Source organism: Triticum aestivum, chromosome 7B, assembly GCF_018294505.1.
Source record: "Triticum aestivum cultivar Chinese Spring chromosome 7B, IWGSC CS RefSeq v2.1, whole genome shotgun sequence".
NCBI classification, from domain to species: Eukaryota; Viridiplantae; Streptophyta; class Magnoliopsida; order Poales; family Poaceae; genus Triticum; species Triticum aestivum.
The window spans coordinates 371,037,047-371,048,796 of NC_057813.1; the positions used below are offsets into that span (position 1 = coordinate 371,037,047).

At 43.0% G+C, this 11,750-nt stretch overlaps 1 protein-coding gene across 2 annotated transcripts; it reads left to right on the forward strand.

The window, feature by feature from the left end:
• The first annotated feature begins 676 nt into the window (after positions 1-676).
• On the forward strand, positions 677-4,865 carry LOC123157188 (classical arabinogalactan protein 9). Of its 2 annotated transcripts, none has more exons than XM_044575442.1 (3): positions 677-1,437; positions 1,521-2,371; positions 3,040-4,865. In XM_044575442.1, exons 1-2 carry the CDS (start codon positions 740-742, stop codon positions 1,612-1,614), a joined length of 792 nt encoding a protein of 263 aa, XP_044431377.1. In that variant the 5' UTR covers positions 677-739; the 3' UTR covers positions 1,615-2,371; positions 3,040-4,865. The 2 variants fall into 2 exon arrangements, with proteins under 2 accessions (XP_044431377.1, XP_044431378.1); XM_044575443.1 differs by having other exon boundaries at positions 1,521-2,239.
• Positions 4,866-11,750: the final 6,885 nt, after the last annotated feature.

Sequence of the window (11,750 nt, forward strand, 5' to 3'; positions counted from 1 at the left end):
ATGTAAGGTTGGTCCGGGCCGCTTCATCCCACAATACCGCCGAATCAAAATAAGACGTTGATGGTAAGCAGTATGACTATCACCGCCCACAACTCTTTGTGTTCTACTCGTGCATATCATCTACGCATAGACCTGGCTTCAATACCACTGTTGGGGAACATAGCATGCAATTTCAAAAAATTACTATGCTCATGCAAGGTCTATCTAGGAGATGCATAGCAACAAGGGGGAGAGTGTGTCTATGTACCCTCGTAGACCGTAAGCAGAAGTGTTTGACAACGCGGTTGATGTAGTCGAACTTCTTCTAGCTCCGACCGATCAAGTACAGTATGTACGACATCTCTGAGTTCTGCATACGTTCAGCTCGGTGACTTTCCTCGCCTTCTTGATCCAGCAAGACGCCGAGGTAGTAGACGAGTTCCGTCAGCACGACGACATGGTGACGGTGACGGTGAAGTGATCCTCTCAAGACTTCACCTAAGCACTATGAAAATATGACCGGGGTGTAATCGATGGAGGGGGGCACCTCACACGACTTGGCAATTGTGTGGGTGTGCTAGGGGCGTCCCCCACACATATATAGGACAGAGCTATTTTATTATTAGTAACAGAATAATATTCTGTTACCCTTGAGCCCTATAAGGGGCCGATCTATACTATCCGAACCGGTGGTGCCCGAAGGAAAAATAACTCCAGCCAACCCACTCCGGCATCCCTTGTCTCCGGCTGGATCCCGGCGATGGCCAGCCCCCCAGTCCGGATCCCGGCGACACCCCGCTCTCACCTTCTCCCCGGCTGGATCCCGGCGCCGTGCCCGCCCCCCATCTTCTTCCCGGCCCCGCCCCGCCCCCACCTTCTTCCCTGCGCCGCCCCGCCCCCACCTTCTTCCCGGCGCCGTGCTCGCCCCCACCTTCTTCTTGGCGCTGCGCCCACCCCACCTTCTTCCCGGCGCCGCGCCCGCCCCCACCTTCTTCCCGGCGCCGCGCCCACCTCCCACCTTCTTCCCGGTGCCGCGCCCGCCCCCACCTTCTTCCCCGCGCCACCGCCTCCCTCCAGGGCGCCGCCCTCCGCGCCGCCTACCTCCCCTGCATCGCCGGCCACCGCCTCCCTCCCTGCACTAATGGCCGCCAAATCCCTCCCCCGCACCAACAGCCGCCGCATCCCTTCCATGCACCAACGGCCGCTCCATCTCTCCCCCGCACCGATGGCCGTTGTATCCCTCCCCGTGCAGACGGTTGCTGCAAGCTCCTCCCGCTCATGGCCGCCGCAACCTCCTCCCGGACGCCAACCTCCACCCCGCCTTCCCCCTCCGTTCTCCCTCACGCTCGGGGGCCGGCCATCGTTCTTCCACGAGCGCAGCACCTCGATCCACGGCCGGCCGACCTCCCTCGTCCCGTTTGCTGGACGCCGTCCATGTCGTATCATTTTTTCTGCAAGGTCTGAACTTTTTTTTCCAAAGCAAACCAATTTTACATTGATCTCTGTCTACCTTCCCTAAGCTCTGAATTTTTTTGCCACAGAAAACCAACTTGGACTTCGTTGACGGCCTTTGCACCATTTTCAGCGCCAACAGCTCCTTCCTTTGCCATTGATACATCCATCGTCATGTACTGAGTGTTCCTTTGCAAGTTCAATTAGTGTCATCGCATAAGTTCAGAAGTTTGATTTTGTGAAGAAGTATGGAAATTCTCAGTGCAAATGTGGAAAACCAGAAAGTTCTAATAATGGTGTACCAAAAGTTCAAGGATAGTAATCCGGGGACGTGGGAGCAACTGCTGATGGAGGCGGAGTCAAAATCTTGTGACTGTCTGCTGCAGATCTTCAGCATGGACTTCGATGAAGACACCTCTGATGTTAATGCGCTTCCGCATTTTAATAAAGAAGTTACAGAATTTCAGTTCCTCGGTACTTATAAGATCTTCAGACGATGACAGAGGATGCCCATGTGTACTGTGTACAAGCCATCCAGCATGTATTAGGATACAATGGAAGATTGGATTTGGTTGTTGTTAATTAGCAGCCACCTAAGCCTAGCAATTGACCGTGGAGCACGTACTGGATCCTTGACACGATGCAATTAGTCATCAATGTCGACGACTAATTTATTTTGTTTTGTACAAGTTAAAACATCAGTGGCCATAGGGAAGGAGACCTTCTCAGATCGTGCCCCTGGACAATGCAACAACGAATTGGACGCCGTTTCCGCCTCTCTTCCAGCAGTGCCGATGTCCCCTTCTAGGTCAGCACCGGTTTCCCCGCCTCATGATACGGTCTGCAGGTGCTTGTGAGTTGTCTGCTAGGTGTTGTTTAAGTGTCACAGACGACGTGTTGTCTCCTGGCATCTGGATTAGCTGTCGACTGCAAATAAAAGGTTGGAACTTCCTGTCTATTTTGGTTGGTGAATACGTATCAACAAAATTTCTTTTCTACATGGTAGTTCAACTATTTGAAAAAACAAATTCTCTACACGATAGTTCATGTGTTGCAAGCAGATAAGTTCAAAGAACAAATCGCCACAAGTACTTTATTTCAAATCATTTTGTTTTGTTTAAATTCAATCAGCTCTACTACATACACTATTCAAGTACAGAGCTAACGACATCATCAGTTCGGACATGAAACCAAATTTAAAATTAAAACCCCAAAAAGGTTGACTACTATAAGTCCATGTTCCCATACCGAGGTCGTTCAAAAAATCTGATCATATAAGTCCACTGTTTCATTTTGCGAGTTCAGAAAGAAAAATTGATGTTGTTTTTGCCATTTTCAAAATTGCTCTTAAACAGAAAGTGCAATATTAAACATTCTGTGCCTATCCTTACATTAGCTAGTATTCACCATGTCCAGATAGTGCCTAGGAGAAGTGAAGATAAGGTTTATATTTATGTTTATGATAGTTGAAAGATTTGGTGTAAAAAAAATTCTTGCAGGCTACTGAATGTTTCAATTCATTGTGTGTGAATTTTGTTGTAGCAAAATATTTTCTCTTCCTCTCTAAATCTCCTTTCTGTCACTAATTTATTTTCTCACTGAATGCAGCACGAGGGAGGCTGGAGTGACTGCAGACCGGTGACAAGAACCACTCTTCAGTTCTGCTATTCGTGTATTGGAAGTACATATCCTCTATCCAGGTAGGAGGTAGAGGTAATTTCTCCCCTAATGCATGTGTCATGCGTGCCTTTTTTGGCCACACAAAGTCACTAACTGTCCTCATTAGTAACTGCAAGTTGAACCACTACGAAGTGGCATTTGCAGAAATATTGTGTTGCTACTTTTCTTAGTTGTAATCCTGTGAACCATTTAATTAAACGGATTACCATTCCCTTTCCTATATAAAGGATATGATTGATGTGATGCAGTAATTCTTTCATTTCCATTACTAGCAAGTAAACATTTACTAGTTCATACTGATGCATAACTTTATGCACATGGTAATTAAAAAAGAAACCATTCGGAGAATAGCAGTCCACGGTAGTCAGCTCCTATTTCCACTATAGTGGTTGGGTTGCTGTTTTCCTCATCCTTCCCGGTGCGCGACAACCCAGCCCACATATTGCTGTCGTTCGCACCCCAAAATAGCTTTGGCTCTTCCTCAAGCAACCATTTGGAGAACCTTTTGGTGTTTTTTCTGCTGGTGATTGATTTTAGCAATTTGTAGCTATCTTGCGTATTGAACCTGAAAGTTCAAGATTGTTGTAGATTCAATTCTTGTAGTACAAATGTCCCAGAGTTTAGTGACATCTCTAATTGATGTAGTGTGGTCCTGCATCTCCAATGTATGTTGCTCAGCATCCTCCCAATCTGCTCAATATCGTCCTGCTCCGGAGCATGCTTCAGTTCAACAAAAATCTCCAGAAAATTTCAGAGTACAGAGTACTTTGCATTTGTGGGCTAAAGTATATTTTTTTTTGTAATTCTACATCATAATCACCTATAATATTAGCTTATGTCCTCCATCATTATTCTGATTGCCGTGTATACTGTACTCCCACCATCCCCAGGTAGAGAACTGCGTGTTACACTTGCACCCTTCAGATACAGATATTAGTACATACAGTATGTGAGGAGCATGCAGTTTCTTAATCTAATAATGCGCTCCATTGAGTTATTCTCCTTATGCTATGTTTGTGATAATGTGAGGAAGATCACAGGAAAGTTACTGTGTTGTATGAGTGTACACACATTTGTTTGTTCGTGAATTAATTACATGCGTTTCCTAAAAAGATTTGTTGGCAGTACTTGCTTATATGTTGAAGATTTCTGCTGGAAACGAGTTCATTATGTTGCCCCTGGACTTGTAGACGGAGTGTTGGCAAAGACAGCTATGGAGAGGAAACTGTCGATGGTGAAGAATTGGGAGCCAGAAGAGCAAAGCCGACAGCATGTGGCCCAAACTCTAGCTCAACTGAACTTTGCATAAATAAATCCTCCTCTATCTATGGGTGTTTGGCCAATCTTCTAGTTCAGGGCCTTAACTGAACTTAATTGGAAAGATGGTGTGCTGTAGGGCCGAGCAGAAGATGTCACAAATGTTGTTGGGTCATGGCGGAACACCAAGTAGAAGGCGGTCCTTGATGTGAAGCTCTGAATGCCAGAGGTCTCGACTCTGAATCTGGACCTTGCGTAGTTGCCTTTTTTGTGTTAGCTAGATCATTACTAGTGCTCAGTAGTACGACAAGTAGTAGTACTGATCAGTACGACTTACACAATACTAGTACTGATCAGTACTATTTTTAATGTTAAAAGTAACATCCATACAGTATTGACGAGTCATACTGACAAGGATGCTGTCTACAATTCTAAACTTATTGTTGACTCGTACTAGTTCTGATGAAATGGGAAGCAAGTGTCACATGAATCCTCAATTGAATGGGAAGGAAGGTTGCAATGAGACCCTGGGAAATCACTATTTATTTGGTTCTTAGAAAAACATGGAAACAATTCTCTGTGTGTTAGAATATCAGTCCATGTGGAGAAGAACATGTTTCTTATATGAAAAATTAATACATTATTATCAGTTCAATGTGTATTTCGTCATTAATTCATATAGAACAACCATAAAAATATATTTTGATGTGTGTTGGAGAGAGTTCAGCTTTATATTATATATGGTAGCTCACTCCCTCCGTGGCAAATAATGATTTTTTGTCAATGCAATCCACAATCTAGTATATGGTGTACCTTTTTACTAAGACTACAAGTCCGAATTTGCAATCTTTTGATGATTTGGTATCTGCTGGAGAAGGACCACTCATAAGGAATATGTATGGGAAAAGTTCACTTAATCTGCTACTCAAGATCATACGTAAAAGTTGGAAGGCTGTCGTAGAGCAAGTTCTAGATCAAAGGGTGTAATTTCTGTTTCAATTACTGCTAGTATTGGATTTTGTACTATGGACAAATGTTGACAACTGTGTTTATTGCATGTGTTGCCATTCCATTTTTGATATAGCTGCTACTCAAGTTATTTCCTAAAAGCAACTGTATATACTTCCGATCGTGTATGGAAAGTTCATGTATTACTAGCATATAAGCTCAAAAACTTAAACGTGGTTAGTTCGTCTATGAAATTAAAGGAAGTTATAAGAAAAAGAAAACACAAAAGATTTTTTGGGAAATAAATTCACATATTCAACTATATAACACATGCAAATTCGGTGATGATGACACGTCTAAACACATTTTAGATTAAAACTTAAAAGTTTCACTTCTATAAGTTCCGGTGTTGGACTCCAAAACTCCTAAACATGTGTATTCTGAAAAATACGTCAGTACAAACAAACACATATATCAGTACGTTTAAGTGCTCGACCCCTAATCATTTCGGACCGTGAAAAATATCTCATTACAAACAAATTCGGTAATTTAATAGCAGTTTGACGGAATTTTTTTGCATCAGCTTTGACTCAAGGCGCAATAAATTTGCAAACAAATTTGATAGCAATAAAAGTTTGAAGAAAAAAAGGCAACTTAATAAATGAAAAAATCTACAAGTTCACAAATAAAAAAATTTGTAAGTTCAAACATGACGTCCCAGATAAGTTTGGAAAAAAGCTCAAACAAAAAAAACACGAAATTTCAAATGGCAAAAGTTCAAGTCGCAGAACGAGAGAAGTCCAAAACATCATTGCAAAAAAAAAACCAAAAACTTGAACTCTTTAAAAAACATGCTCAGTACAAAACAATATAGACATCCGTTCAAGTACTTTTTTCTCGGAACCATTCAAAACTACTGTGAAAAATACCTCAAGTTCAAACAAACAAATAGATCAGTACGAGTATTCTGTTTTTTGACCCAAAAAACAACACGATGGGTCTCACTGTATTCAAAATTACTCTTAAACGGTTGCGAATTTGAGAAAACGTTCAACATGACTAACTTTTGCATTTTCTATAGCTATCCAACGATATATTATTTGCCCCATTTCGACAAACTTTTAAAAAAATCGCGTTCAAAATCAAATTTGACCATATTCGAATTCGTATTTAAACTGTAAGGAATTAGAAAAACATTTCAATACGAAAAAGTTGTGCATTTTCCGTAGCTTTCCAGCGCCGTATCATTTGTGTCAATCCGACAAACCATTTGCAAAAAATCGCTCAAGTACTTTTCGCCCAGAATTTCACCATTTTTCAAATTACTTCTAAATAATATAGAATTAGAAAAAACAATACATATATGAAAGATGCGGATTTTCACCAGCTTTCCAACCCCATCTTATTGCTCAATTCCGACAAACCGTTTAAAAATTGAGTCCAAAATACGATTCACGTTTTCGGTTTTGATAAAAACGGTTTTTTCAAAACTGCTCTTAAACCATAATGATTTTGCAAAAACGTTCAATATACTTGAAATATGGTTGTCAAGAGCTTTCCAACGATATATTACACGCCCCGTTCCGACAAAAAAATTGCATCAGTACAACCACTTCGAAAACATCAGTACAACCGCTTTGAAAACACAAGTACAACCGCCTGAAACCGTCAGTTCAAAAAGAGTAACAGAATAATATTCTGTTACGCGTAACATAATAGCCCAGATGTATATATATATACATATAGGTGGGAGGTCGAGTAGAGAGGCCAGGAGGCTCCCCAAGTAGGACCAAATCCTACTTGGGTTCCTCCTAGGCCGGCCGCCCCCTTCCTTATTTACCGGAGGGGGAAGGAAAGAGGAGGGGAAGAGAGGGAAGGGGGAGGCCGAATCCCTCCTTTCCTTTCTATTCCCCCCTTTCTTTCTCCCTTTGGTTCAGCCCATATGGGGGGCGCACCAACCCGTGGTGGCTGGTGCGTTTCCCACTTGGTCCATTAGGCCCATATCTTTTGCCAGGGGTGCCCGGAACCCCATATGGTGACCCGATATGTACCCGGTACCCTCCGGAACACTTCTAGTGTCCGAATACTATCATCCTATGTATCAATCTTTACCTCTAGACCATTTAAAGAATCCTCATCATGTCCGTGATCTCATCCGGGACTCCGAACAACATTCGGTCACCAAATCACATTACTCATATAATACTATATCATCATCGATCGTTAAGCGTGCGAACCCTAGAGGTTCGAGCACCATGTAGACATGACCGAGACTTCTCTCTGGTCAATAACCAATAGCGGAACCTGGATGCTCATATTGGCTCCCACATATTCTACGAAGATCTTTATCGGTCGAACCGTTATGACAACATACGTTATTCCCTTTGTCATCGGTGTGTTACTTGCCCGAGATTCGATCATCGGTATCTTCATACCTAGTTCAATCTCATTACCGACAAGTCTTTTTACTCGTTCCGTAATACATCATCCTGCAACTAACTCATTAGTCACTTTGCTTTCAAGGCTTCTTATGATGTGTATTACCGAGAGGGCCTAGAGATACATCTCGGATACTCGGAGTGACAAGTCCTAATTTCAATCTATGCTAACCCAACAAACACCTTCGGAGATACCTGTAGAGCATCTTTATAATCACCCAGTTATGTTGTGATGTTTGATAGCACACAAGGCATTCCTCCGGTATCCAGGAGTTGCATAATCTCATAGTCGAAGGAATATGTATTTGACATGAAGAAAGCAATAGCAATAAAACTGAATGATCAATATGCTATGCTAACAGATGGGTCTTGTCCATCACATCATTCTCCTATTGATGTGATCCTGTTCATGAAATGACAACACATGTCTATGGTTAGGAAACTTAAAGATCATTGATTAACGAGCTAGTCTAGTAGAGGCTTACTAGGGACACGGTGTTTTGTCTATGTGTCCACACATGTATCAAGTTTTTGGTTAATAAAACTCTAGCATGAATAATAAACATTTATCATGAAATAAGGAAATATAAAATAACAACTTTATTATTGCCTCTAGGGCATATTTCCTTCACGGGGGTTGGGGTCATATTGACTTCTCCACGAGGTGACAAGTTTTGCTATGTTTTGAGGCTAATGTTTCCTTGTACTAACAATGCAGTTGAATATGAGGCTTTACTCCACGGCCTTCGCATGGCCAAAGAGATGAATTTGAGTCGAGTCAGGTGCTTTGGTGATTTAGACCTGGTGGCTCAGCAAGTTTCAGGCACTTGGGATTCCAAACACCCGCTCATGGCGGCTTATCGTCGAGCGGTTGATAATATCGCTAGTCACTTCAAAGGTTATCACGTGGAGCATCTTGACCGAAGGAAGAATGAGGCGGCTGATGCCTTGAGCTAGCTTGGGTGCCAACATAAGCCGGTACCCCCTAATATATTCCTTGATGTATTGCATAATCCTTCAGTCAAGTTACCATCAGAAGAGGATCTTGCTATTCCTGACCGGAGCCGGAGTTGGTGGTGGCTCTCCATGATATTCCAGATTGGACGTTACCTTACCTGGCTTATATGACCCGGGGCGAGTTACCTGAGGATGAGACGTTAGCAAGGCAGATAACCCGACGGTCTAAGTTTATGACTATTATCAACGGCGAATTACACCGATGCAGCGTAACAGGTGTGTTCCAGCGTTGTGTTTCTCCCGAAGAGGGTCATGAGATATTGCGTGAGATTCATGAAGGTGATTGTGATCATCATGCCGGCTCTAAATCTCTAGTGGCTAAAGCTTTTCATCATTGATTTTACTAGTTGACGGCTCAGCTGATGCAGAAGACATTGTCAGTAAGTGTGATGGATGTCAGAAATTTTCTCGACGAGCTCATGTGTCGGCTCAAGAATTGAGGATGATTCCAATTACTTGGCCATATGCAGTCTAGGGGCTTGACATGGTTGGTCCTTTCAAGAGGTCTAAGGATAAGAAAACCAACATCTTGGTGGCGGTTGACAAGCTTACCAAGTGGATTGAGGCAGAGCCGGTCAGCAAGTGTGATGCGGCAATGGCGGTTCAGTTTGTTAAAAAAAATGATCTTCCGCTTTGGTTACCCTCATAATATCATAACTGATAATGGAAATAATCTATCTAAAGGTGCTATGAAAGAATTTTGTCAACGAGAGCATATTTGTCTTGATGTCTCTTCTGTGGCTCATCCGCAGTCTAACGGTCAAGCTGAGAGGGCTAATCAAGAAATTTTGAGAGGGATCAAGCCCCGGCTTATGGTTCCTTTGCAGCAAATGTAGGGTTGTTGGATTGAGGAGTTACCTTTAGTACTTTGGAGTATCAATACCTCCCCCAATAGGTCAACTGGCTATATGCCTTTCTTCATGGTTTATGGTGGAGAAGCGATTTTTCCAAGTGATATCCGTCATGACTAGCCTCGTGTGGCGGCTTATGTTGAGGCTGATAATGAAATAGCACGTAAAAATGCACTTGCTGCTCTGGATGAGGAGCATAACCTGGCGGCGGCTCGTTCGGATATATATCAACAAGAACTGCATCACTATCATAGCTGTAGAGTTAAGACCCGGGCATTTCAAGAAGGCGATCTGGTACTCCGGCTCATCCAAGATCAAACAAATATGCACAAGTTATCCCCACCTTGGGAAGGACCATTTGTGGTCAACAAGAACCTGAACAACGGGTTGTATTACCTCATTGATGTGCGCGAGCACAAGGATTCTCGCACGTCGGAGAAGGAGACCCGTCGTCCGTGGAATATTGCACATCTTCGGCCGTACTACACTTGAGCCGCCAGCTCTCATCTTTGTATATAATCTTGCCAATGTATATAACTATTTATGATCAATATAATAAAGCCAGCATCCCCAAATTATGGGGCCTCTATCGTTTCATTTCCGAGTATCTGAGCCTTTATTGATTGATTGTAAGATCACTTGGGGGCTTCCAACCACTGCGTGTAGCATTTATAACCTCTTGACCGACTTGAATGCCTCCTTTCATAGGTTTGTCCTGCCTGTTTGCAACTGGCTGCTCCACTAGGTGACCCGTCAAACTCTTAACAATCAATCTTTTTTGAGACCCTGAACTTGTTAAGGTTCAAACAGGCGGCTTATGTCATGTGAGAGCCACTTATAGTAAATACCACGGTTGTTTCTACCTTCAAAGCAATCATGTGGCCTGAGTACCAAAACGGTTGTTGTTGCTTTCAAAGCAATCATGTGGCCTGAGTGCCAAAACGGTTGTTGCTGCCTTCCAAGCAATCATGTGGCCTGAGTGCCAAAACGGTTGTTGCTGCCTTCAAAGCAATCATGTGGCCTAAGTGCCAAATGGCTATTGCGGCCTTGAAAGAAAACATCGGGCCTGAGTGCCAAACGGCTGTTGTGACCTTGAAAGTACATCAGGGCTTATAAGCCACCTTTTTCGGCCATGCTTTAAAAGCTAGCCTAGTGAATTTTGAGATTTGCATATTTTCTGGTCAGCTTTTCATATAGTTTTATGCTTTCCAAATTTCGGTTTTAAGATCCCTGGGTCGCTTGGTTCCGGTCTGGGATAGTTATGGTTGACTATTTTGGGTTATAACCCGCCCTGGTTTTGACTTTAAGTCGCCGGCGTATTGTGACTCATGTTAGACTATTTTCGGGTTACAACCCGCCCTGGTTTTGGACATTGAGTCGCCAGCTAACTTTGACTTAACAAAGCTAAGTTGATGATTTTTTGGTCATGAAAGGCTGCTGCCATTAGGGTTGTCACCCGCCCTTATTTTTGACGATAAGCTGCCAGGGCATGTGTTTAACCTCTTCTAGTAGGACATGCAGAGTTTTACACATAATTAAGAATGCTGCGATGGCTCGTGTGAACAATCAGATCAAGCCTATCATAAAAGAGTAAATCTAGTACTTCAACAGTTAACATGCACGATGGCATGACAAGGCGGATCATTGTTTCAAAAGACTACTCTATTACAAGGTTGTCATAAGCCCATAAGTTTGGAGCCAAGTGTTTTCTGGAAAGGAGATCTTATACTCTGGTCTGAGAGCCTCCTGGTTCATCATTGATTTTCTTCATGGCAAATTGACGGCTCCGGGTCATCCTGTGTCGACTCTTCTTCTTCGGCCATCTGGAGGTTAGGCGATGTCCAATCAATGCCGGTTAAGGCCTCAAAAGTGGCGTCATCATTGAGTATAATAGAAAATTCAACGTCAAGAGCAAAGATATGCTTACGATGAGGAGGAATAAGACTGACAACGTCATTGGCCGGTGGCTTAATCTTCTGATTGTTGTCATCGTAAGCCACTGTATAATTGTTCAATTTAAGCTCTTCCACAAGCTTACAAGCAACGGGACGCATCTCCCGGATGCAGTGATTGAAGTCCTTTTCCTCAAAGGTTGATTGATCATCTTTAAATTCTGGGCACCCGGTGG

Coding starts and splice junctions, on each gene's coding strand:
- LOC123157188 (XM_044575442.1), top strand. CDS start 740: ATGGCCAGCCCCCCAGTCCGGATCCCGGCGACACCCCGCTCTCACCTT. Junction 1,438..1,520: donor CGTATCATTTTTTCTGCAAG/GTCTGAACTTTT, acceptor TTTTTGCCACAG/AAAACCAACTTGGACTTCGT.